This window comes from Haemaphysalis longicornis, unplaced genomic scaffold (genome assembly GCF_048455015.1).
Source record: "Haemaphysalis longicornis isolate Haplotype H1 unplaced genomic scaffold, Haemaphysalis longicornis Haplotype H1 scaffold_16, whole genome shotgun sequence".
Taxonomy (NCBI): domain Eukaryota; kingdom Metazoa; phylum Arthropoda; class Arachnida; order Ixodida; family Ixodidae; genus Haemaphysalis; species Haemaphysalis longicornis.
In genome coordinates, this window is record NW_027526266.1 from 23,201,555 (window position 1) to 23,228,943 (window position 27,389).

General features: G+C 47.8%; 1 protein-coding gene across 1 annotated transcript; it reads left to right on the plus strand.

Moving 5' to 3' along the window:
• LOC144166076 (uncharacterized) lies at positions 1–27,320 on the plus strand. Its single transcript, XM_077695730.1, has 2 exons — positions 1–884; positions 27,111–27,320. Exons 1-2 carry the CDS (start codon positions 81–83, stop codon positions 27,318–27,320), a joined length of 1,014 nt encoding a protein of 337 aa, XP_077551856.1. The 5' UTR covers positions 1–80.
• Positions 27,321–27,389: the final 69 nt, after the last annotated feature.

Below are 27,389 nucleotides of genomic sequence, written 5' to 3' on the forward strand. Positions count from 1 at the left end.
TTGTCATGGATCGTACAGTGGTGTAGGGTGTTTACTTTTACGTGTCGCCGTGCCGGCTACACGACATTCTGGCGACGAGGATGTCTTCCACGGGCATTTTGCCACCGCCTCCTTTTCTTGCCACCCCCGGCACGCCCGATGTTCCATGGGCCCGATGGTTACGCCTCTTCGAGAGGTTTCTGCTGGCGTCCGGAGCGACCGAGCTACCCGCACCACGTCGCCGAGCCCTCCTGCTGCACTGTCTTGGTACGGAAGGACAGCGCATTTTCGACGCGCTTCCGCCTAGTACGACGCAAACCAAGGCAGAGCTAACGAGTGCTGCACCCGGTGTCGCGCCCACGCCAGATGCCGCCGCTGGAATCATCGGAACCACTGCAGCTACTGGAACACAAGACGGGACAACTGGAGCCCCGCGCCCACCCGACGAGTACGACGTAGCCGTTGAGATGCTTTCGAAGCATTTCGCCGCCCCTTGCAACGTCCGCCTTCAACGCCATCGATTCAGGGCGCGTTGTCAACTGCAGGGTGAGCCCATCACTGATTTCGCCGTAGCGCTTCGGGAGTTAGCAGCTCTTTGCAATTTCGCCACCCAAGCGGACGAAAACCTGTGTGAACAGTTCGTAGCAGGCGTCACGTGCCCGCGGCTACGAGAGCGATTGCTGCTGGAAGGCGATAACCTTACGTTCGATCATGCTGTCGAGGTAGCACGGCTTCGTGAACAAACCCAGCTTGAATCCGAAGCCTTCGTCAGTCCGATGCAGCGCATTCAGCAGCAGTTGCGAGGCAGCTCAGCCAGGCAGGGTCGACGAGATAACGGCGATAAAGGCACAGGCCTCCCGGGGCGTCGCCACTTAAGCTGCTCACGCGCGTACAGCGCACCTGAGGTAACAAGAGGTGTGCAACACAAAGTCAAGATGAAAACCTCCATCGAACCAGTCGCACAGAAGCTGAGGCCCCTACCATTTTCAGTCCGCTAGCCTGTCTCTGACGAGATTGAGAAGCTACTTGCTACTGATGTCATTGAGAGAGTCAATGAGTGGGTATCTCCTATTGTAGCAGCCCGCAAAGCAGATGGTAGCATTCGACTGTGTGTCGATCTCCGGGAACCCAACAAAGCTATAGTAGCAGACAACTTCCCTTTGCCTCATATGGAAAAGCTGCTTCATACCCTCAATGGAGCACGCTGCTTTTCCAAGGTGGACCTGGCATCAGCCTACTACCAGGTTTTACTCCACCCAGACAGCAGAGACCTAACTTCATTTATAATGCACGATGGCCTCTTTAGATTCAAGAGGGTCTGCTTCGGGTTGGCATCGGCACCAGCTGCGTTTCAGCAGATTATGACGCAAATTCTTGGAGGTTGCAAAGGGGTCTTGTGCTACTTGGATGACATTATCGTTTTTGGCAAGACGGAGAGCGAACACAGGCAAAACCTGGAGGAAGTGCTGGAACGAATAGCAGGAGCTGGGCTCAAGCTCAACGAAAAATGCATCTTCAACACGTCGGAGCTGTCGTTCTTAGGACATCGCGTCAGCGCAGAGGGTATAGCACCGCTCCAGGCCAAGGTTGATGCAATCATTAATGCTCCTGCGCCTAAAGATGCAGCCACGCTACGCTCCTTTTTGGGGCTATTTGAATACTATTCTAAATTCGTGCCGCGACTGGCAGAGGAAGTAGAGCCAATGCGCCGTCTACTTCGCAAAGACGTGCACTTCGACTGGGACGACGCTGCGAAAGAGAGCTTCGCGGGAGTAAAAAGACTTCTAGCACCCCACAAGGTCCTCCGAATGTTTGACCAGACGCTACCGGTCATTGTCGCAACAGTTGCCTCTGCGTACGGTCTCGGTGCCGTACTGCAGCAAGTGGAGGGGTCCCATGAGCGGACTGTGGCATTTGCATCGCGGACATTAACAGAGACAGAACGGAAACACTCGGCTGGAGAGCGTGAGGCCCTTGCCTGTCTCTGGGCCTGCGAGAAGTGGCACGTTTACTTCTGGGGCCGATCATTAACGCTACTGACGGATCACCAGGTTTTGGTGGCATTGCTCTCGTCCCGTAGCACAGGACAGCGGCCACTTCGTATCGCAAGGTGGACCGCACGACTGCTGCGCTACAACTTCAAAATACAGTACCGCAGCGGAGCCCACAACCAGGTAGCACATGCCTTGTCCAGACTGCCCATGCCAGACACAGAAGGTGGCTTCCAGGTTGATGAAGAGGTTGTGTCATTGGTTACATCGTCTGTACACTGGGGCAATCTTCAGGTTGCTACCGCTGCGGATGACATACTACGGCAGGTCGTGCACTTTGTCCAGTCATCATGGCCAACAAGGAAAAGACTTGCCGCCGAACTGACGCCGTACTACGAAATACGAGACGAGCTCTCGGTAGTAGATGGGTTGGTTCTGCGCACAGAACGAGTTGTAGTGCCTGCCAAGCTAAGGGATACATTCATCAAGTTAGCTCATGAGTCGAACCCGGGAATTGTGAAGACTAAGCAGAGCATCAGGGAAAAGTACTGGTGGCCTTGCCTCGACAAGCATGTGGAGGCCGCCGTCCGTAGCTGCAGCGTCTGCCAAGCCTCGGACAAGAGTGTCAAGAACTGGCAAGCACCACTCCAGCCTGTCCCGCTTCCTGACAGGCCCTGGGACAAAATATCCATAGACATAATGGGCCCCTTTGAACGTGCACCGGCTGACTGTCGATTTGTCATCGTGGTAGTGGACTACTACTCCAGATGGCCAGAGATTGCGTTCTGCAGGGACATCACTTCTCGCACGGTGATCAACTTCCTGCTTGCTGTCTTTGCGCGAGAGGGTTACCCTACTGAACTGGTCTCGGATCACGGCCGACAGTTTACGTCGAGTGAAATCGAGTGCTTCCTTGCGGACAGGGGCATCAAGCATTTCTTCTCGGCAGTTTACCACCCTCAAGCCAATGGCTTAGTGGAAAGATTCAACAGGGTCTTGAAATCGTATATACAACTAGCTCTCCTAGAGCAGCGACCAATCAAGACCACTGGTATAGAGTACCTGGGTATTTACCGAGCCACACCCCACAGCGCCACTGGCATCTCCCCAGCAGTGTTGCTTCATGGCCGCCACATGAGGACATCATTAGATGTTGTTGGCCAGCCATCAGCGGATTTCGGCACCCATCCCGCCCGTGAACTGCGTTGACTTCGGCGTCGTGTCTGCGAATACCAACAGAGAAATAAGGTGTATGCAGACAAGCGAAGAGCAGCCAGGGAGCCCAAATTTAAAGTGGGGGCCTACGTGCGGGTGAAATGCCCGGTACCTGGAATGAAAGGCACCCCTAGTTTTGGTGCTCCACTCAAAATACTTAAGCGGGTAGGACGATGGTCATTCCACCTGGAGGACGGCCGTACCTGGAAAGCCTCCCAACTGTCTGCTGTACCCCACGAAGCTGTTCACGAAGAAACAGGGGCAAGACAAGAACCGCTGCGGGAGGACAGGGGGACAGACGGGTGGGCAGGAAACACCACAGCACGGACACCGTCCTCCAAGGTAAAGAGCAACACGTCCCAAAATACCCCAATACAGGAAGCTGCACAGTCTCCGGGGGGGTCAGCACTGCCTCCTCATACGCCAAGCCCACCACGGCCTCCACCAACGGGGACCACGACCTCAGGACTGGGTGCTGATCGTGTCGACGAACCACAGGCCTTCCATCAGCCAGAGGAGCAGCCAGTGCCGCTCCGTCGCTCTACACGGGAGCGAAGACCACCAGAGAGACTCAGGGACTATGTGCGGTGACTTGTTTACAGTGGAGACTTTCCTATAATTTTACTGTCACGGGTAGTGACTATTTCTGTTCATGCACATAATCTGTGTTCTGTTAAGGGAGGGGGTAGATGTATTTTGTTCGGTTACACCAGATGGCCTTCTGAGTCATTGGACACACAATGGATGGCGCCACTGCGCTCGTGTGTATATAAACGATACGCGCTGATTAAGCGGGGTTATTGTCATGGATCGTACAGTGGTGTAGGGTGTTTACTTTTACGTGTCGCCATGCCGGCTACACGACAGTGGAGTTAGAACTACCAACCTTCAAAACATATCGGGTGCGTTACCACTAATTTGATTCTGGGAACAGGGGATGCTTTAAAAATTCTGTGTATGAAGCCAAAGGGTCAACAAATATCATCTGGTGGTATTGTGTTTTCATATTAAAGAAGTTCTGGCAGGGATAGCACTTCTCAAGTAGCAATATTTAAGGACAGGCCTCATCATCGTAGCGCTATAACAGTGTAGCCAGAGCTTGCTGTATAGGAATTTTATAAAGCAAAACAAAGTTATGGCAGATTTGGAATCCTCCTTATGCAAACAAAGGTAGCCATGAATGAGAAGCGTCACTAGTATTGCAGTTGTCTTGGGTAATATGTTTCAACCTGAAATAGCTTGGTTGACTTGGTCTCAAGACAGCCGACTGCCGCTGTAGAAAAAGGATTTTTTGTTGGGGAATGGAATTGAGTTTCCCATTCCTAAAGCATGTCCCCTAACCTCAAAATAGACTGAACTGGCGTACACTTTGTGATGCTTACCATCTGCACCACTTCTGGCATCAATGCTGGTATCTGCCGAGAATGGACATCCATGTAAAACTTGTAAATGGGCAAGTACTCGTGTATGCATCATGGGAAAGTGCGCAGACGCCGAGTGCTGCTTACTCGGTTCATTGCAACACGTGGTGGAAAAGCAGACAAGCTCTCGGACCGAGCAAGGCCCCTATTACTATCTGCATTGGTTTTCTTTTTTGAGTATGGTCAAGTTTTTATGGTTACTTTAAAGAATACAAAAAAAAGCATTCCTTGTGTAGGCCTTTTTGGTCAATACAGTGGCATGTATAAAATACTGGGAGCTGAGCCAATCATAAAGTCCCTGTTTGTGCTGCCATATCTCGAAGAATCAGGTGTGGCATAGCCAGTGCGACATTTTCTTGTGTTTTACCCGATTATAATTGAATAGCTTTTACTATTTTTGCACTGAATATTGAGTGGGGAGGGGGGGTGCGCACAGAAAGAAGACTGTCCCTTGCTGGGCAGGGACTGTTCATCAAACCTCACCGGCTTGTGGCAAAGTGTGCATTGTGCAGACAGGGGTGTTGCATGAACATGTCTTACCATGGCTGCACATGTGGGGGCTTGGACACACTTCTGTTGGTGCACCACTTGCATATAATACTCATTGCATTGTTAAATGAAACTAGTTTAAAGTCAGCAGTGAGGGTGTTATATGTCCCATTTATATTTTGTGCCGTTTTTGACCTAAAAAACCAGTATCCATTGAGCAGTAATTATTCCTAACAAAAGCTAATACATTCATTGCACATCAAGGCATGATAGTTTTCCTCTTTGCCTTACTAAATTTTCATTTCAGCCAGTTTTTCTCTATGTGTACCATCAGTTATTGGAGTGCATTGGTTGCTGTAGGAACCTTAATCAATGGACGGCGACTCTGTCTAGTTTCGGTTTCCGAAATTGTGGCGATCCTAGCGGCAGGGTGCTGCGGCGTGGCCCTTCCCTTTCCCTCGGCGTTTCTTTCTTTCCACACCGTGCATGCTTCCACGCTTTCTCAAGCATGCGCAACAGCTTACCGGCGCCAATATCTTTTTTTCTTTCTCTCGGCGCCCGCGGCGGGCCAGTTTGGAGCGTGCGTAAGCGAGCCGGCGTGCGAAGGGTTGTGCGGGTTGCCTCCACGCCTCCACGGGCTAAAAGTTTCTCTGCATTATAAATATATTCGAATGTATTCTAAATATGGGGCCGCGGAGGAAGTAGCGTCACAAGCCCTGCGCAGCTCTGTGGTGCAGCAACACAGGGCGAAACAGTTCGGCCAAGTTTCTCGTCTTCTCCAAAGACGACAGGTAAGAAATTAGCGTTGTACAAGTTATAGTAATTTCTAAAAAAGCCGACCGATCGCACTCTTCTGTTTTCAAAATATTTCGCGCATGTAACGGGAAGTTAATGAGACATGTCAGTCGTATTGGAGTGGAAACTAATGTGTAAATATATCCCAGCCTTGCAGGTACAAAAAGTTTTAATAGAAGTAAATGCGCGTTCGGCGCGGACACTCTTGCTCAAAAGGTGAATTTGAGGCGGCATTGCCGTTTCATGATTGCCTTAGTAACTGCTTGCACGTCGATTCAGGATTCTTATCAATGTATTTTTATTGTTGTTTAGTGCAGTGAGTTTGAGTCTTGGTTGGGGCCCCAAGTCGAGGAAGGTTTGAGACTTCATTGGACGTTTCCTCTGATGATGATGATGGTTGGTGTTTCATGGCGCAAGGCCAACGAGGGCAAAGAGCGCCAGAAAAGAAGTTATATAATGAAGCGAGGTGGTTACCAAAAAAAGGTAGGTATAAAAACATGTAAATCGGACATAGTAAAATCAATTACAGGTAATGGTGATGACTGGTGTATAGGGCCAGATTTGATTATCGTGATATGAGATAAGGTTTAAAAACTTAAAATCTGACAAATAATCAAACACACGTTTCATAGAAACACTGGCATCGTCACCTAGAAACAGCGATGGATGTAGTGGGATATGTTGTCTGTAGAGTTCTCTGAAGTGTTTGTGTCGTGTTGTGTGAAGTGCCTCGCATGTTATTAGTATGTGGACTACGGATAGGCCCTCCCCGCACCTGCTACACAGGGGTCTTGGAGATCCCGTGAGCAGGTGGGAATGTGTTGCATGCGTGTGGCCTATCCGTAATCGAGCCAGGGTAACTTCGTTGTGTCTGTTGTGAGTATCAGTGGTGTATGCTCCCAAGAGTGGCTTTATAATGTGTAGTTTGTTGTCAGTCTGTTGATTCCAGTGTGCTTGCCATGTTGTGCGAAGGTGTTGTCTGATGTGTGATTTGAGGTCGGTGTAGGGTATTGTTGTTATGTCAACGGTAGTTGTAAGGGCAGCAGCGGCCGCCATTCGGTCCGCGGTCTCATTACCTGGAATTCCAGAGTGCCCTGGCACCCAGCACACAGTCACCTCAAGGTTTAACGCATGCACAGACATAAGAGTACTAATAAGAGCACTGACCACATGGTTTTTAGACTTCTGTGAGGATAATGTACGCACAACACTTAAAGAATCAGTATAAATTACAGATTTCGGAATTCGACTAAAAACAATATGTTGAACTACAAGAAGTATGCCATAGGCCTCTGCCGTAAAGATACTTGTATTTCTATTCATAGTTCTACAGACATTAAAGGTGCCACCATGCGCAGCACAGGAAACAGTTGTGGCAGTTTTTGAAGCATCCGTGTAAAATTCAGCACACTTATATTTGTGCTGCAGGGACAAGAAATGTTGCACGATCGCGCTTCTAGGCACTCTGTTTTTCTCGACACTTATAAAAGATTCATCACATGATATCGGGCGAAGCTGCCACGGTACTAGAAGTTCAGTAGCGGAGGTTTTGATGGTGTCTGAGAATATGACATCAAGTTGCGACGCTTCTTCTCTTACTCTGAAAGCGAAGGGAGCAGAGACTGATAAACGATTAGTAAGAAGTTGAGATATGGATGTATCATAAAAAACTGATGTAAAAGGATGGTGAGGCATTGATGAGATTTTAAAAGCATAAAGCAGGTCTGTGTAGGCTCGCTGACGTTCTAGGCTCCATTTGTTGCACTCTACATACAAACTTTCGACTGGACTAGTCCGAAAGGCACCACATGACAAGCGGAGCCCTAGATGAAGCACAAGGTCCAGCATTCAGAGGGATTTTTTAGTGGCTGACCCATAGACAATGCTACCATAGTCCAGTCGTGAGCCTATCAAGCTGGTAAAAACACGTAAAAGAAGTTGTTTGTCAGCACCAAAAGAAATGTGCGACAGAACCTTCAGGATAGTCATTGTTTTTAAGCATTTATGTTTTATTTGTTTTATGTGTGGGATAAATGCGAGCTTTTCGTCAAAGATTATACCTAAAAACTTGTGTTCTTTCTTGACAGGAATCGAGACACCATTGAGATGAATGTCTGGATCCGGCCGGATGCCACGCCTCTTGGAAAACAAGACACAAGTGCACTTCCCCGTATTAAATTTAAAACCGTTGCTGTCTGCCCAACCAGCTAGCTTGTTAACACCAAGCTGGACTTGACGCTCGCAGACAGACAGGTTACAAGACTCAAAGGATAATTGAACGTCGTCTACATAAATGGAGGAGGAAATCGATGGTGGTAGCGCCTTACGAAGAGAATTCATTTTCACAATAAAAAGGGTGCAACTTAAAACTCCACCCTGCGGCACGCCGTTTTCCTGCACCTGAACCCTAGAAAGTGCAGTTCCAACTCGCACGCGAAACGTTCTTTCAGACAGGTAACTGGCAAGCGTGTTCATCATGTTACCCGACATGCCAAAGGACTTCAAGTCGCTAAGGATGCCGTACCGCCAAGCAGTATCGTACGCCTTTTCAAGATCAAAGAAGACCGTCATGCAGTACTGCTTGTGGAGGAAAGCATCTTTGATAGAAGACTCTAACGCAACGAGTTGATCGTTGGTAGATCGCCACGCCCTGAAGCCCGCCTGGCAGCTCTCGAGAAGACCATTGTACTCTAAGAAGTACACAAGTCTCCTGTTTATCATCTTCTCGAAGAGCTTACACAGGCAGCTTGTCAGGGCAATGGGGCGATAACTGGCAGGAGAGGAAGCGTCCTTCCCTTCCTTTAGGACAGCCACTACTATGGCCTCCCTCCAAGAGCGAGGAATGCGCCCCGAAAGCCATATTTTATTGTATAGGTGTAAGAGTGTTTCAAGAGTGTCTGGGTGTAGGTGTTGTATCATGGTGTATGTGACTTTGTCTGCACCTGGAGCTGACGTCTTACATGTTCTCAGAGCAACCTTCAGCTCATGAATTGAAAAACAAGAATTGTAAGAAGTGTGCGACTTGTTGTTATCACGCAGGGACTTCTTTTCTACAGATGTTTTGTGTTTTATGAAAGTGTTTGTGTAGTGTGCTGAACTGGACACGTGTTCGAAGTGTTGTGCAAGTGTGTTAGCCTGGTCTTCCAGTGTGTCCTCTGTTGTACTAACCAGGGGCAGGCTGTGTGTCTGTTGTCCTTTTAGTTTTCGTATTCGTGTCCAGACTTTGTGTGTATCAGTGTATGAATTGATGGAAGTGAGGAAGGTGCGCCAACTCTCCCTTTTCGCCTCACGACGCACTCGCTTCCCAAAAGCCTTTGCCCGTTTAAAAGAAATGAGGTTGTCTGACGTGGGGTACCAGCGAAGGACACACCACGCCTTGTTCTGGGCCTCTCGCGCCCGCCTGCAGTCCTCGTTCCACCAGGGCCTCCTTGGGCTGCGGGACCCACTGGAGGCCTGGGGAATGGACTTTTCGGCGGCATCGAGGATGTGCGCCGTGACGAGTTGGGCGGCTTCCTCCACGTGTAGGTATTTTATGGATGTGTGGTGTAGCTGAGATGTTTGTGTGAATGTGCTCCAGTTTGCTTGTGATTCATTAAACCTTTTATGGGAACATGGACTGCTCGGGCCTGTACCTATATACGTTAATGAAGTGGGGAAATGGTCACTACCATATGGGTCTGTGCCCACACCCCACTCAAGACATGGAAAGAGAACTGCGGAACCAATAGCCAAGTCAAGATGCGAGTATGTATTGTGTCCTAGGTTATGGTATGTAGGCTGTTTTTTGTTGAAAAGGCATGCTCCGGAGGATGTAAGGAACTTCTCTATCAGGCGACCTCGGGCATCCGTTCTGGTGGAGCCCCAAAGAGAGTTGTGCGCATTAAGGTCGCCTGTTAGTATGTATGGTTCGGGCAGCTGGTCAACCAGTGCCTCGAAATCAGAGCTCAGAAGTGCAAAATCAGGAGAGATGTAAATGGAGCTTACCGTTATCAACCTATTAAATATTATGGTACTGATCGCTACAGCCTCGAGGACAGTGTTTAAAGTGACAGGGGGGCATGCTAATGATTTCCGGGCGATAATGGCCACACCTCCTGAAGAGTGTGTGCAGCCAACCCTGTCCTTTCTGAATACCATGTGCCTATTTAAGAAATTTGTTTGTTTAGAGTTGAGGTGGGTTTCCTGGAGACACATAATACTTGGCTGACTGACATGCAGAATCTCATACACATCGTCAAGACTTTTAAGGAGGCCTCTGCAGTTCCATTGGATGATATTTTCTGTTCCCATTATTTATATTTAAGAATGACTAGAATGTGTGTGTTCGTGTGTGTTCATGTGTCGTCTTTCGGGGCTGTTACTCTTGGATTCGGCTTTTTGGGCCTTTCTGTAGGCTTGGAAGTCGGTGGCCGCTCCTTGCGCTGCGTTGCAGGCAGGAACGGCCCAACATCCATCTCGTCGTCGGATGTCCGATGAGTGCCCGACGGACCGCGCCCCCCGGACTTGGCCCCCCTTCAGGAGCCCTTCGTTTGAGCCGCCACCGTCGGGGGCGCCAGAGGTGGCACAGGCGGTGCGGTGGCGGTGGGAGCCGGTGCGGGGCCCGTGGTGTCCATCACCTCGGTACCCTCCAACGCACTGGAGGACGGGGAGACAGAGGCGGGAGCGGCACCGGTCCCACCAGGAGTGGTTTGCAACACAACAGCTGCTGCCTCGGCAAGCGGCGTGGTGCCGGGTTGGGCTGCGTGAGGCAACCCAGCGGGGGGCGGGGGCGGGACCAGGTCAGACTCGCTGAACTGGGTCCCTGTGGACACCAGACGCCGCTCCGCCCCCCGGCGAGCCGCGTCAGCGTACCTCCCCAGAGGGAAAGAGGCGAACCTCTTTCTCGCCTCTGGGAAGGTGATGTTCTCGGTTACCTTGATGTTGATAATCTTTTTCTCGAGTTGAAACTTTTCGCACTTGCGGGAGTACGCTGCATGCGGTCCCCCGCAGTTTACACAAGTGAGGGTATCGGATTGGCAGTTGTCACTAGGATGATCGTGCGCCGCGCATTTCGCACACGTCGTTCGGCCACGGCAAGAGTTCGTACCGTGCCCGAACCGCTGGCACTTAAAACAGCGCCGCGGGTTCGGGATGTACGGACGTATTGAGCACCGGATAAAACCTGCATATATATGTTGTGGGAGAACTGCGCGGTCAAAGGTCAAAATGATGTGCTTGGTGGGAATCTCCTTGTCGTCTCTACGGATAGTGATGCGTCTCACGGCAGTGACGCTCTGATCCTTCAAGACGGCAAGGAAATCCGCATCGGTTTCGTTCAGGAGGTCTGTCTCGGATATCACACCCTGCGAGCTGTTGAGGCTCCGATGGGGTGTGACCCGGATGTCAAGATCAGCCAGTCTAGTCTGAGCTAGAAGCTTTGCAGACTGCTGCTTGTCATTTATTTCAATTAAGAGTTCACCAGACCTTTGTTTTTTGCATTTATACGATTTTCCTACAATGGCTTCAAGATACTTGGCGATCAAGAAGACTGACTGAGATGCAAGAGGGTGTGTTGGATTGAGCTATTCCATCACAAGAAATCGAGAAAAATTATCTGGTTCAGGAAATGTCAAAGATGGCAATGGGGGAAACGATACTTCGGTGCGGCCCCTTTTAGGGGGCCGATCACGGTTGGAGGGGGTTTTAGACAATACCATAAAGCATAGTATAAAAGCAGGGAGACGGGGGTACTTTCTCCTTTGACCTTACCCTGGTAGTCAAAGAGGTCCCGGAGCTCCCTGCCTGGTAGACAGGCAGGGAGCCCATCGGCCGAAGCTTGACCAAGGCTCCGACGGCCACCGCTTACGGCTTCTACCCTTCACCTTTAAACACGTCGCCACGGTTGGACACGGCTTATGTTGGGAGCTCGGGGTCCGCGGTGTCGCTGCTCACCGTCACCATGAATACTCAAGGTGCCCCGTGTGGGGGACGTTTCCTCTGGTGAATCTCCTGAACCCCTCCAAAGGCATCACGCTGCACCTGCTCACAAAGCAGGCAAGCTCAACTTTACGCGCTTCTTGTCATTGACTTCGTACCTATTACCACAGCGATTGTTGGCGTGGGGGCGGTGTGCTCTGACCTATTTTTCCTGTGCCATCTTGCACCAAAAACGGATATTTGCGGCAAAACTACTGCCAAGCGTTGCTTCATCGCTCCGAAATATCTGGCGAATACCGCGGTGTTCAATGCCACTCGATTTGCACAGTGAACAGTGGAAGGCCAAGCCGAAATACATGCGTTGTCTGTAGCCCCCATTGCAAGCGTTACGCTTATTTAAAAAAAGTACCATTGCCGGCTTTGCTCTTCAATCTAACGTGCGCGCCCACGCCTTGTCATCTTATCGCGAGTGGCCTTGCTGTTCCATATTTCTAATATAGAAGCGTCATGCGGTTTCGGACAGATGAGATAAGAGGCGCGGCCCAGACAGGAGCTAGAGAGTAGCTTGTGACAACCTAGCCGATATCAGGAAGTAATGAGCATGGTACATTGCGCTTACAATACAGGAACGGTTTTTTTTCTGCACGTCTTTTCTCCCCCCCCCCCCCCCCCCCGGTAATAAGTTCCCGGGCCATTAAAAGAAAAGACGGTGCGTTCTGTTTGTGTTGCGATTGTGTTCTGTTCTATACGACGTGATTGCGTATTATTTTGTACGCAGGTATAATCAAGCAATGAGTGGTCAATAGTGCGGTTATTGTGTCGCAACAGTTTTTTTCTCGCTGCATTTTGTTGGTGCGAACATGATTTCTCGGCAGTGTATGCAGGTTAATGTCGCGGTTAACGCTTTCTTTCAGAGTTTGCGTTAACTGGCCAAAAAGGCCGGCCTTGAAGCATACCTGTGCGTGCTTTCTTTTATTTTAGAGGCTCCCCATTACTGTGTCTCTGAATTGAAACGAATTTCTTGAATGTCTAAGAATATTCCTGTCTCGAGGCGAGCCCAAGAGATAAGTATACATTGAGTGGGACCTGTCAAGTCCTTTTCTTTTCCCGCCGAGGTGTGCGCGAAAAAAATCTATAGTGACTAAAACTTTCGATGTTCTGCTTGCGTGATCAATTATTTTGTATTTAAATTTGTATCTCGCACGTTTTTTTCCTATTGTGCAATGTTTTATGCCTAAATTTGCATGTCATAATTTTACTTCGATTCCAAGGAGCACACAAACTCCTTGCCGCAGTAATAATTCAATTCAGCTATCATATCCTCGCCTAGAAACACCACATTCGCAAACTCATTTTTTATAACCTGTGCAAAACTTCGGAATAATCTGCCTGACCATGTTGTACAAACAAGCGACCCTCAACTATTTAAATTAGCACTGCTTGCCATGACTTCTTTCTAGTTTATACGAAACTGCTATATTGACTCTGGTGCTATGTTATCTATATATTCTACAACTTGTACATTGCTTTGAAACTCATGCCTTGTATTTTTGTCTTTTATTCACTGTACTACTGTTTCTTTTTTGTGTGTACCTTACCCACCCCTCATGTAATGCCCCTTTTCCATGGGGTCTTTGAGGTAATGAAAATAAATAAATAAATAAATAAATAGTGTGTTCATACATGTATATGCAATATATGAGAGTAGGGCATGTTTTTTCATGACTTCGAATCAAAGATGTCCCCACATGAATTTTGAATAAAAGAAAACCGAAAAGACTGTTTTTGTAACGCTCCAATTATATCGCCACAAAGACAACAATTCGACACCAGAAAACGGACGATTACCTACATGTTTTCTTCGTTCAATTATTAAACTCGTTACTGCACACACATACCAAACGACGGGCGGCGGCCACTCCGAGACATCGCCGCCGCTCGTCCAACTTTCGCGCTTCGTGCCATTGCCGAGCGGCGATGAGAAGCGGCCGGCGCGAAAGTTGGGCGAGCGTCGGTGCTTCGTCCGGCACCCGGCGGCCCAGCCCGGCGGCCGCGGAAAAAATGACGTCAACAGCGTCCGCGACGTCACCAACCTCCTTTCCCCCTCTCCACTCGTTGCCATGACGATAAATGCAACGTTTTTCAGAGGCCACGTACCACTACTTTAGGATTTGGCGCTGTTGGCGCGAATTACGCGGTACCACTGTGGATGCTAGAGAGGCCGCCCCGTGCCTTCATAACTGCCCCTGATGCCCTTTCATGTGGCATAAAAATTTCGCGTACCACAAGCTCACTGTATTCATGGTGTTTACCTACATGGGGAACTGTTACAGCTTTTTGTGCATGCATGTCATACAGGTGACATGTAGATGGGATCCTTCATATTTCGCATACCAATGAATATTTAAATGTTCCATGTACAGAGCCCGGCCCGTACGACGTTCTTTCCAGCTGCTGCTTTGAATGCAAGTTCCTCTATAGCAGTTTTGCGTTTGTGTGGTGTATTCTGTGACTTGCAGTCTGGTAATTGTTTGCTCCATTTGTGCCATCTTTCATGTATTGGCTTAGATGGTTAAGAGGAGAACTTCTTTTTAGAGGTTAAGAGTGCATCGATGTTCTAGAAAGCCGCTGTACATTATAGCTGCTCACCATGTCTAGAATTAATGCTTTGCGTGTATGAACATTCTTTTTTGAGGCAAATTACCAATCGCTGCAGTTTTCCCGATCATAATAAAAATGAAGCCGACCAGATACTCCAGCGAAACCGTATTTAAAAGCAAAAGCCTTAAGTGTCTTAGCTATCTGCTGATGCTATTGGCAATGGAACAAAGTTTTTTTTTTCTTGGACATATCTGCTGGAGGGGATGGCCACGAATCTGAAGCTTTGAGGGGCTTATGTGCCCAGTTCCCAAAACTGATGATGATGGTTTGATGTTTATGGCGCAACGCCAACTGGGGCAAAGAGCGCCAAAACAATAGTCATATATGAGAGGTGATACCTTAAACACTAAGTAAAATCATCAAAAACAAAAGTAAAATCAGAAAACGACAATGAGCCTGGCTTGTGTATAGGGCCAGATTTCATGATGCGTGATAAGAAATGAGGTTTAAAAACTTGACTTCTGACAAATACTCAAACACACGTTTCACGGAAACAATGGCTTCGTCACCTAGAAAAAACGATGGATGTAGCGGAATATGTTGTCTGTAGAGTTCTCTGAAGTGTTTGTGTCGCGTTGTGTGAAGTGCATTGCATGTGATTAGTATGTGCACTTCGGATAGGGCCTCTCCGCACCTGCTGCACTGGGGTCTAGAAGACCCCGTCAGCAGATACGAGTGCGTCGCATGGGTGTGCCCTATCCGCAGCCTACCCAAGGCGACTTCCGTGTGTCTGTTGTGTGAGTCAGATGTGTACCGTCCCAAGTGTGGCTTTATTACATGTAGTTTGTTGTCTGTCTGTTCGTCCCAGTGTGTTTGCCATTTCCTACGAAGGTATTGTCGAATTTGTGGCTTAAGGTCACTCTGTGGTAGTATGGTTATATCTACTGTGTTCCTGAGTGCAGCAAATGCGGCCTTCTGATCCGCAACCTCATTGCCAGCAATTCCAGCATGACCTGGAACCCAGCACAACACCAGAACAAGTTTTTGGGCATATATAGACATGATAGTGTTGAAAACCATATGGACAATTCTGTTTTTGCATGGCTTGTATGATGCCAATGCGCGCACAACGCTCAAGGAATCTGTATATATGATGGACTTCGAGATTTTGTGTTCAAGAATGTGTTGTGCAATGAGTAAGATGCCATATGCTTCAGCTGAGTAAATTGTGGTGTATGTGCTCATGGTTCTGCATGCATCAAAGTTTGGTCCATGAGCAGCGCAAGACACTATGGTTCCAGTTTTTGATGCGTCACTATAAAACTCTGCACATTGATACTTGTACTGCAGGGAGAAGAAGTGCTGCAAAATTGCAGTTTGTGGTACCCTGGTTTTATCAATATTTATGAAAGACAAGTCACAACACACAGGTTGAAGCTGCCAGGGTGGTAAAACATCAGTAAAGGAAGATGTGTAAATGTCTGAAAAGGAGATGTTGAAATCCGAAGCTTCCTGTCTCACTCTAAGTGAGAATGGCAAAGGAACAGACGGTCGATTTACAAACACTAGTGATGTGGATGCATCATTAAAAACAGGTTTAAAAGGATGGTTATTCATCGATGAAATTTTGAAAGCATGGAGCAAGTCCATGTACGTTCGTTAGTCCTCAAGGCACCATTTGTTACATTCAACGTATAGACTCTTTGCCGGGCTAGTGCGGAACGCACCCGACGCAAGGCGGAGGCCCAAGTGGAGTACTGGGTCAAGCATTTTTAGAGCGGTTTTTGATGCCGACCCATACACGACGCTGCCGTAGTCTAACCGGGACCCGACTAAGGCGGTAAAGACCCGGAGAAGTAGCTCCTTGTCTGCACCATAGGATTGGTGGGAGAGCACCTTGAGAATGTTTAGTGTTTTTAGGCATTTATGTTTAAGTGCTTTGACGTGAGGTATGAACGTGAGCTTGTTATCAAATATGACACCTAAAAACTTGTGCTCCCTTTTAACAGGAATAGATGCACGGCCAAGAGCAATCTCAGGGTCCGCACTAAGCCCGCGCTTGCGGGAGAACAGAACACAAGTACTTTTGCCCGGGTTCAGTTTAAAACCGTTAAGGTCCGCCCATCCAGCAAGCTTCTTAACACCGAGCTGTACTTGACGTTCGCAAATCGACAGGTTACAGGATTTAAAAGATATTTGAACATCGTCTACATAGATGGAACAGGAAATGGTTGGTGGCAATGCCTTTCGGAGGGAGTTCATCTTAACTATAAACAATGTGCAGCTTAAAACTCCACCTTGCGGCACACCATTTTCCTGCACATGTATCCCGGACAGGGATGACCCAACCTTAACACGAAATGTCCTCGTGGACATGTAGCTAGAAATGGTATTTAACATGTTACCTGACACACCAAAGGACTTCAGGTCACTAAGGATGCCGTATCGCCAGGCTGTGTCGTAAGCCTTTTCAAGATCAAACAATACCGTAAGGCAGAACTGCTTATGAGCAAATGCATCTTTTATGAAGGATTCCAACGCAACAAGATGATCGTTGGTGGATCGCCCCACCCTAAAGCCTGCCTGGCAGCTCTCGAGAAGACCGTTGTACTCAAGGAAGTACACGAGCCTGCGATTTATCATCTTCTCAAGCAGCTTGCACAGGCAGCTTGTCAGGGCGATGGGACGATAACTGGCGGGACAGGAAGGGTCCTTCCCTTCCTTCAGGAACGCCACTACTATGGCCTCCCTCCAAGAGTGTGAAATCTGCCCCGAAAGCCATATTTATTGTATAGGTGTAGGAGTGTTTCAAGAGTGTCTGGGTGTAGGTGTTGTATCATGGTGTATGTAATCTTATCTGCCCCTGGAGCTGAAGGTTTAAATGTGCTCAGGGCAACCCTCAACTCATAGAGTGTAAATTCAGAATTGTAACCAGATTTTGACCTGTTAGTGTCATGTAGTGACTTCTTTTCACAAGTATTTTTATGTTTTAGGAAGGTTTTTGTGTAGTGTGCAGAGCTGGAAACGTGTTGAAAGTGTTGTACAAGTGTGTTAGCCTGGTCTTCTAGTGTGTCCCCTGTTGTACTGACCAGGGGCAGGCTGTGTGTCTGTCCTCCTTTAAGGTTACGTATTCGTGTCCAGACTTTGTGAGTGTCGGTGTATGAGTTGATGGAAGTGAGGAAGGTGCGCCAACTCTCCCTTTTCGCCTCACGACGCACACGCTTCCCAAGAGCCTTTGCCCGTTTAAAGGAAATGAGATTATCTGGCGTGGGGTACCGGCGAAGGACACCCCACGCCTTGTTCTGGTCCTCTCGCGCCCGCCTACAGTCCTCGTTCCACCAGGGCCTCCTTGGGTTGCGGGACGCACTGGAGGCCTGGGGCATGGACTTTTGGGCGGCGTCGAGTATGTGTGCCGTGACGAGTTGGGCTGCTTCCTCCACGTGTAGGTGTTTTATGGTTGTGTGGTGTAGTTTAGATGTTTCTGTGAATGTACTCCAGTTTGCTTTTGATTCATTAAACCTGTTATGGGAAGATGGACTGCATGGGCCTTTACCTATGTAAGTTAGGGAAGTGGGGAAATGGTCACTACCATATGGGTCCGTGCCCACGCCCCTCTCAAGACATGGAAAGAGAATTGCGGAACCAATAGCCAAGTCAAGATGTGAGTATGTATTGTGTCCTAAGTTATGGTATGTAGGCTGTTTTTTGTTGAAAAGGCATGCTTCTGAATATGTAAGGAATTTCTCTATCAGGCGACCTCGGGCATCCATTCTGGTGGAGCCCCAAAGAGAGTTATGCGCATTCAGGTCGCCTGTTAGAATATATGGTTCGGGCAGCTGGTCGATCAGCGCCTCGAAATCAGAGCTCAGAAGTGCAAAATCAGGAGGAATGTAAATGGAGCATACCGTTAGCAACCTATTAAATATTATTGTACGGATTGCTACAGCCTCGAGGATAGTGTTTAAAGTGACAGGATGGCAGGCTAATGATTTCCGGGCGACAATTGCCACACCTCCTGAAGAGTGTGTGCAGCCAACCCTGTCCTCTCTGAATACCATGTACCTATTTAAGAAATTTGTTTGTTTAGAATTGCGGTGGGTTTCCTGGAGACACATGATACTTGGCTGACTGGAATGCAGAATCTCATATACATCGTCAAGATTTTTAAGGAGGCCTCTGCAGTTCCATTGGATGATGTTTTCTGTTCCCATTATTTAAGTTTAAGAATAACTGGAGTGTGTGTGTTTGTTCATGTGTCGTCTTTCGGGGCTGTTATTCTAGGATTTTTAGGCTTTTCTGTCGGCTTGGACATCGGAGGCCGCTCCTTGCGCTGCGTAGCAGGCAGGAACGGCGTGACATCCATCTCCTCGTCGGATGCCAGAAGGGTGCCCGGCGGACCAGGCCCCCCGGACTTGGCCCCCTTTCGGGAGCCCTTCGTTTGAGCTGCCACCGCCGAGGGCGTCCGGGGCACCAGAGGTGGCACGGGAGGGGCGGTGGCGGCGGGAGCCGATGCGGGGCGGGGCCCCCGTTGTCCATCCGGTCGGCAACCTCCAACGCACTGGAGGACGGGGAGGCAGAGGCGGGAGCGGCACCGGTCCCAACAGAAGAGGTCACCACAACCGCTGCTGCCTCAGCAAGCGGCGTGGCAACGGATTGGGATGCCTGAGGCACCCCAGGGGGGGGCAGAGGAGGGACCAGATCAGACTCGCTGAACTGGGTCCCTGTGAACACCAGACGCCGCTCCGCCCCCCGGCGAGCCGCGTCGGCGTACCTCCCCAGGGGGAAAGAGGCGAACCTCTTTCGCGCCTCTGGGAAGGTGATGTTTTCAGTGACTTTGATGTTGATGATTTTCTTTTCTAGTTGAAACTTTTCACATTTTCGAGAGTAGGCGGCATGGGGTCCCTGGCAGTTGGCGCAGGTGAGGGTTGATGATGGACAATTGTCCGATGGGTGATCATGCTGGGAGCACTTTGCGCAGGTCAGACGGCCGCGGCAAGAGTTGGTGCTGTGCCCGAACCGCTGGCACTTAAAGCAGCGGCGGGGGTTAGGAATGTATGGCCGAACCGAACATCGAATGTATCCTGCGTTAATGAATTCTGGTAATGTTGATCGATCAAATGTTAAGATGAGATGTTTAGTAGGAATTTTTTTGTCTTCTCTGCGTATCGTTATGCGCCTCACTGCTGTAACGCCCTGACTTTTCAGGCCCTCGAGCAGATCGGTTTCAGTTTCAGTCATGAGGTCAGGATCTGAGATCACGCCCTGTGAGCTGTTAAGGCTTCGGTGGGGCGTGACCGTGATGTCAAGATCTGCAATGCGTGTCTGGCTCAGGAGATTTGTTGCCTGCTGCTGGTTATTGACTTCGACCAACAGTTCTCCCGTTCTCTGTTTCTTTGCTTCGTAGGATTTTCCTATTATACCTTCTATGAACTTTGTGACCAAGAAGACGGACAGAGAGGCAACAGGCTTTTCTTTTTCAACGGATTGAATGATCAGGAAGCGGGGATAGTTGGCTGGCTTTGGGGTTGAGGTCGTTGGTAAGGACGGAAATGATACTTCGGTGCGGCCCCTTTTCAGGGACCGATCACGCTTGGAGGGTGGGTTTGATAATACCATACAGCATGTATAGAAGCAGGGGACGGGGATACTTTCTTCCACAACCTTACCCTGATAGCTGAGGAGGTCCCGGAGCTCCCTGCCTGGTAAACAGACAGGGAGCCCATCCGCCGGAGCTTGACCTGGGCTCCGACGGCCACCGTTCGTGGTTTCTAACCCTCCACCTATAAACACATTGCCACGGTTGGATCCAGCGTATGTTTGGGGGCTCGGGGTCCGCGGTATCGCCAGTACCGTCACCAAGATTGCTCAAGGTGCCCCGTGCGGGGAGTTCACAAAACTGATAAATGTTGTCACTTTGTTAGGCGTATTAGTGTAAGCATTATACAGGGGTGAGACAGCTGTGCATATTGCGCAGTTTTGATACAAAGTTGTTTTCTTGCGCCAGGCTCCTCCAAAAGCTTGAAAATTTCGAAAATTGCGCTAAACTGCTCCAAAACGGTATGAGAGCCAAGGATATTAACGCTCCCGTCAGTTTCAGCGGGGAAAAAGGCTTACTAGTGGCGTACTTTTCCAGCATCTCCAGGCTGATGCTGTTTGTAAAGGTTTAATTGATTGATCATTCAATAAAAAACCGCATAAAATTGTTCCCGAGATATTTTTTCGAAAGTCTCAATGTCGGGTTGCACATGTTATATTCTTTGAGTTCTTAAAGTTTTTTCATCGAAAGCCATTGCAAAGACCTGTACAAAAAATACTTGTGTGTTCTGAGGCGGCGAACTATTGTGAAAGGTGATGAAAAAAACAGCAGTTTTAGGAGCGCCGTATCTCTAGAACGGCACTACTGGGCACCGCCATCTTGGTATGGTGAAGATGGGAAAACATGGCCACCGGGCAAAGCAGTTGCTCGTGGTTTACGCAGAGTGCTATTCCTGTACTTGTGCTGTGGTTTTGCTTATGGGGGTGGCTGGGCTTACATTTAGTCGTTTGATCAGTTGCGGGACTCGAAAGACGGGAGTTCATCAAAAACAGCATGGCGCCAGCCATACCGTGTTTCAGCCTTGCGTGTGTGGCCAGTGCGTGCCTGAAGTGAAATTTCGGACTTATTGCAGTGTTGTAAAACGCTGAGTTATTGCTGCCTTTGACAGCGAGCTTGCGAGTGGCGGGAATGGGACGATCGACACTGCATAAGTGGCGGCGCAGGATAGATCACCGGAAAATGTTGCAACAGTGCCCGATTGCGGGACGGGCTATTATTGCACGCTAGTAATAATGGTTCATGTATCTGAAGTGAAATTTAATGCCACAAGGGAGGTGGCTTAACATAGCAACGTTGCTCTAATTATGATCGTAGTGACGTGCACCTTGGGTATTGAAAATGGGAGGGCTGGTGGGGTTCCATGACTGTCACCTCGTTTTCCGCAACTTTTGCCGTGGCGAGTCTATACTTCTGCGTAAGCAGAGTCTGGGATTGCAAAAATAATAATTTTTGATAATACATGATAATAAAAGTGCCTTGCGATTGCTTAGTTTTTCAATTTGATATTTTAAACGGATCTCCACTCTATCCATGCATAGAGGCTAAGAATTTAAAAGTGGTTTGTTAAAAGGTAGTTCAGTTCGTACCTTGTGATACTCTGGTAGAAAAAAATCTTTATTGAAAGGCTGTCTCAGTTTTATGTACGTTCAAAACCGCATAAAGTGTACTTTTCCACCTCGAGTTGCCAAAAATGTATTCTTTAGGCTCCTAAGGTGACATAATAAATGTCCTTCTTCTGCTCCAAATCAAGGTTCTTCTGCTCCAAAATCAAGATTTTGCTGCTCCAAAAACTGCTCCTAAATCTAATTCAGCTGTCTCACCCCTGATTATAAAAAACCAATGGAAACAATTTTTGATATACAATTTGCCCTTCTAATTTGTAGACTGGTACGTGCCTACAGCCCGGTCTTTAACTCCACTGTGCATATTTGTAAAAAAGTGGTATACCGGGTAGTTTTATAAATTTTTATGCCAGCTTTCAGGAAATACCCTGCTTATGTTGTCCTTAATCGTAAATACTCTGATTCCTTGTATAATCGGCAGAGCCTTGGAAGTAGCTAAAAGACTTGGGAAGGCTTTGCAAGCTCAAAAATTTCTATTCCTTGCACTGACTCACTTTGTAAGCTTCATTTGAACTGAACGATGCTTTTAGCCTGTGGGAAAGTCTACCGAGGAGTATTTTTTATGTGGAAAACGAAAACCTGAATTCACAGAAACCGTAAGGCAGATCTCGTTTATAGCTGTTAATATGGTAATTTTTTGTCCCCTAATTAAACTAAACTGTATAAATATACTAGCGGAAAACTAATGGTTCAGATGACTGCAAGCAATTTAGTGACTTAAAAGTACAGAGGTCACTGGAAGGAGCATTGGCCACTGAGTTACCTTTATTTTTTGTGAGCATAATTAGTAGTTGCTTGGCGTTTAGTTTCTTTTCGAATAATGTAAGAGCATATTTCTTGATTACTTTAAAATTCAGGGGAGGATGTCATCCTGACAGCTGGCCACAGTGCGGCGGCATGGAGTGACCATAGTGATAGAGGTTAGTCCTAGTTTCTGCCTTTTTTTTTATCTTTTTGTTAGTTTGAAGATGGAGAACTGTCTTCACTGTATGAGCAGTGTCTTAAAGCTCCCCCAGCTACACACTTTAGTGCTAATGGCTTCATGAATGAGAATTGCTACCCAGCATTACTGACACGCTACAGTGCAACACTTTCTCGTGACAATGGACAAGCCAGTTGTACTGCTTGTTTTTTTGTTTGCTTTAACAAGCGTTTCTTTTAACCGAGTCCAGGGAAGCAACAGTTTCTTTGGCGCCTGCCAGTTTTATGCATGATTACATGAGCGTACAAGGGCAAGTCGAACATCTGGGATGAGCTTAAGGCAAAAGTCGTATCATACACATTAGTCACCGCATCACGCTTACAGGCATTGCCCCAGAGTGTAGCCCTCATTATAAGGCATTGAAATGAAAATGTGGAACTTTGTGCTCATTATTGTGGGGTTCAAGGACAGGTGTTTTTTGTACGCTGGGCAAATCATAAATTTATGGAGAAAAAAAGCAGGGTCCCAGTTTCCACTGCAAGGTATATATTACATGATGTGGTGATTGCTCTTGCAGACGGTAGGGAATTAGCCAATTAGCTGCTGGCGACAGCTAAGAAGGGGAGGGTCACATTTTCCAGCACAATGGCCAGAAGGTGTGGAGCCGACCAAGTGTGCAAACCTAATGCCGATGGTGAAGGGGGTCGTAATTCAGGTTTGAGGAAAACACAAAAAGAAATGGATGGGGGTAATATTGAGCTCATCAGAAAGTTCATCTGCATGCAACCGAGTCCTTGGCAAAGAGAGTGGGACCCGCCGCAGTGGCTCAATGGCTAAGGCGTTGTGCTGCTAAGCACGAGGTCACGGGTTCAATTCCCGTCCGCGGCGGCCACCTTTGTGATGGAGGCGAAAGCAAAACGCCCGTGTGTACGAGATTTTGGCGCACGTTAAAGATCTTCAGGTGGTCAAAATTAATCTGGACCCCTCCACTATGGCGAACCTCATCGTCTGCATTGCGTCGGCGCGTTAACCCCTACAATCAATCAATCAATCAATCAATCAATCAATCAATCAATCAATCAATCAATCAATCAATCAATCAATCAACCAATCAATCAATCAATCAATCAATCAAATGGAGTGGGGGATTGAAGGGGTATCAAGAAGAGTGAAAGGTACAGAATAGGAAGGAAAGAGGAGTGCAGTTAGGTCTTGATCACCCCATCGGCAGAGGCCTACGAATGCAGGGGGCACAGCATCATGGAGGCACTACCAAAGCACGTAAATAATTTTTGGAGGTCACAGTTAGCTTCCCTGTTTACTTTCCCTTCAGGTTCACCACTGTTGAAGCATGTTATGGTTACACTAGTACATGTTACTAGGCCAGCCATGTGTTATGTGTAATAGCTTGTTGTGGTCACCCGTTCTCTCCACCAAGGAAAATCTGAATGGCTTAGTTGCACCAATGTGGTGTGCCAGCAGTGGCTGTACTGGGAGGCAGTTGTCGTTGGTATCGCTTTTGGAGGTGATGTGGTATAGTGAAATGTACATTGTATAAGCTGGGTTGAAATATTCTATGCCAATCCTAAGCCTTCTCAACCACGAATAATTCAAAAATAAGCTTTATATTTTAATTGGACACAAATATTTTCTGGCAGTAAAAAAGAAAGGTGTTGTCTCTAGCTCTGGGGCAATAAGTGTTTCAGCCTCGCTTGGTACATAAGTTTGTATAGTGAATTTATTTTGCCCAGCACAATTTCGGCTGGGCGTAAAAAATTTTTACAGACTGTACGTAGTTTTGAAAAGCATGCTATTATAACCCCCTAATTTCCAGATCAAGATGCTGTAGTGGCCAAGACTGAGGAACCAAGCAGTCATCTGCATGATGATGGTGAGCCATAATATCTGCCGTTTTGTGTACCGATTGATTATGTGCTTGTTTGCAAAAAATCAGTCCGCTTTGCTGCAAAAGCTGCTACATTGAAATCTTGTTGTTGCACAGACAAGCAAGGTGTGATATTGACACATTACATTTTGCTTGGCCTCAAATATGCTTTTACAACATGGATAATGGTAGAATATGGCAGTAACAACAGTTTTATGCTGGGCTTTGTAACCAATGTATGAGCAAAACCTTCTGACACATTCTTGCAATTGTTTTGTTATGTAATTCTTTGATGTATCCAACTTTTACGTTGTATACATGCTTGATTCCGGTTTTCTTTATAATGGCAACTGCTTCATGTCATTTCTGTAGAGTCAGCGGGCTATTTAGGAGTGGTAAATTAAGGATACTTGCTGTAATTAAGTGGCTGAGGGCAAAAATGTGAGTTATAACTTGTCTATCTAGGAAAGCATTGTCTTCTGGCAGCGCACTGCCTTGTCTTTTATGAGGGGTGAGTGCTAGGGCTGACATATCACTACAGCTTTAATTCAATATGTGTAGTGCACCAGGCAGAGAAAATTCAGTGGCTGAATCATTCACCTTTGAGAATGAAAATGTGCAGTGTGGTCCACTCTGAAAGGAAATTGACTGTTTGGCCACTGCGCTCTACGATCGCTGACGCTGAAAAATTGCGAATTGCGGAAGCAGCATGCACATCGCACTGATCCCACAAGGCAGGAGCAGTCGCGCATCGTCTGCTGCCTATGTGCTACCTCAACTTGTTAGAAATTGAGTGCATAGTAGTATTTAGGCCTAGATCTCTGTTCTATGGCACATGTGAGGTACAGAAAATTCTGAGGCGAACAGAATCATTGAAAATTGGGGTACAAGACGGGCAGCACAGGCTGGAAAGGAAAACAGGAGCCGCCACATAAGAGCTCGTAGACAGGGTGACAGTGGAATGTTCTGGACATGCATTGTACACGTCACTGCGTGGGCATTAGGCACTAATCACCAGTGGGGAAGGCCGAGAAAGTATGCCATGGCAGAAGAAACTAAAGCAGCTTGACACGCTGCTTATTGTAATTGCCATCGCAAAGAAGCGGTGGCTACAGAAGCTCCATCAGGGCAACATGAAAGTTTAACAGTAGATTGGTTGAAAGTCCAACTAGGCTTTTATTTTCGCAATCTTAGGAAGTTCTACCCATAATTTTTCTTGCTTTAAGTGCTAATAGAATTTGTAAAAGAAAGACATTCCACAGAATGTATGGTGTAAAAGAAATGCGAATCTTGAATTTGCCTACGGCCAATGAAGTTCTGTTGATGTCAGCAGCAGTGCATGCTCTGACCTACATTACATATAAGCTAAATAGTGCAGTGGTTTTCTCTAGCTGTGCACTCCAGAGTTAAAGATGTTTTGTGATTACGTAATGTGTCATTAGAGTCTTTTTTTCTTCAGGTTGCAGTGCTGAAGCAACGGGACTGCTTTCCGCCAGCAGGACAGCCTCAGTTGAGAGGCAACGGGAGAGCCTGCCACCACTTTTTGCAGCTAAAGATGGCGAGGTGTGTATATGCTGTAGAACGTAGTCCATAGGTTGAAAACATGATTTCAGCCGCGTACATTGAAGTCCTGGTCTTGAACAGCATGAGCCCGAGTACGCATGTGCTCTTTGTCGAATGCTCACGTAAGTCTTATTTAGACATTATGCGTTTTTGTTCTCCTGAGGCACGTATTTTTTACTAGTAAAATAATTGTACCATACCATCTTTCATGGCATTTTATTTTAAAGCTTAAGCAGACATATGCTCAAATGGTGCAAAAATGAACAGCGACAGCTGCTGGTATTAAATTACCTGCAACTAAGGTGAGATGCTCACGCAATAAACGTCTTAGAAACACTTGTAAAACTAAGGTTATGACATACCCAATATGAACTGTCAGCTGTCAGGTTCTTAGTCGAAGCGAAGTAATAGAGAAAAGGACCAGAGATAACGGCGTTTATGTACCGTTCAACCCACGACAGACACATGGAACAAAGACACGTATCACCAAATATGAATCTCCCGCCCTGAGGCCGCTTCTACGAGTCTAGCAGAGAAGCATGCAGATGGCGTCACGAGGCCGCCTAGAGGCACAAATGCTTCCAACTCGTTCGCCCCTCTCCAAACACACAGAAACATCCCCCTCGCGAGGGGCACGATCAAATGCAGAGCATTTCCGGGGGCGCACGACGTTAAGTAGTTTGCGTTACGTTAATGTTGTTGCACTTGTGGCAACTGCAGACAAGAAAGCGCTCGTCAGCAGTAATTTGAATGAGTCAATATTATAAGGCGCGTCCGTAGCGTCGCATTCTGTGTCGGCTTTGTGGCGCAGTCGGTAGAGTAATATACCTTGCGTTCCGCCCGCAGGGTCGAGGGATCGAAACCTGGCGCCGGATAGTATTTTTTTTATATAGTAAGGAGGGGTGCGGTGCGGACTACGGACGCCAACGCGGGTGACATCGTGGTTTACTGAAATGCTCTGCATTTAATAAATTTAGTTTCTGCTATGTTAACCAATTTCTGTTGTTCACTTCCTGCAACCTATTTCCAAGCCTGCTGGTAAAAGCTCCTGGTAGATTTCGCCCAAATTTGGGAATAGCCTTTGTTCCTATGTTGTGTGTATTTTGTTGTGGCAGGTTCACCAGTCGTCCGGCCGCCGGGTGAAAGAGGCCAAATTTGCCTACAATATGGCAAGTCGAGCGCCGGCAAAGGTGGCCCGGGAGCTGGCCCGAAACTTCTGGCTGGCAAAGGAGCTGCAGGCTCGCACATTGACTGGGCAGTCCCACCGCGAGGGGCCGGGTGGAGTGGCCTCTCTGCCAGCCACACCATCAAATTGGAGGCCATAATGTGTAAGGGGGCATTTTGAAGGAGGGAAGGTAGATTTGCATCAGCGAAATGTTAGCATGCAGGCAGTG

Bases quoted from the DNA above. Each gene is read 5' to 3' on its own strand.
- LOC144166076 (XM_077695730.1), top strand. From the start codon at position 81: ATGTCTTCCACGGGCATTTTGCCACCGCCTCCTTTTCTTGCCACCCCC. The intron at 885-27,110 runs GTAACAAGAGGT...TTGTTGTGGCAG, and splicing joins GCGCGTACAGCGCACCTGAG to GTTCACCAGTCGTCCGGCCG.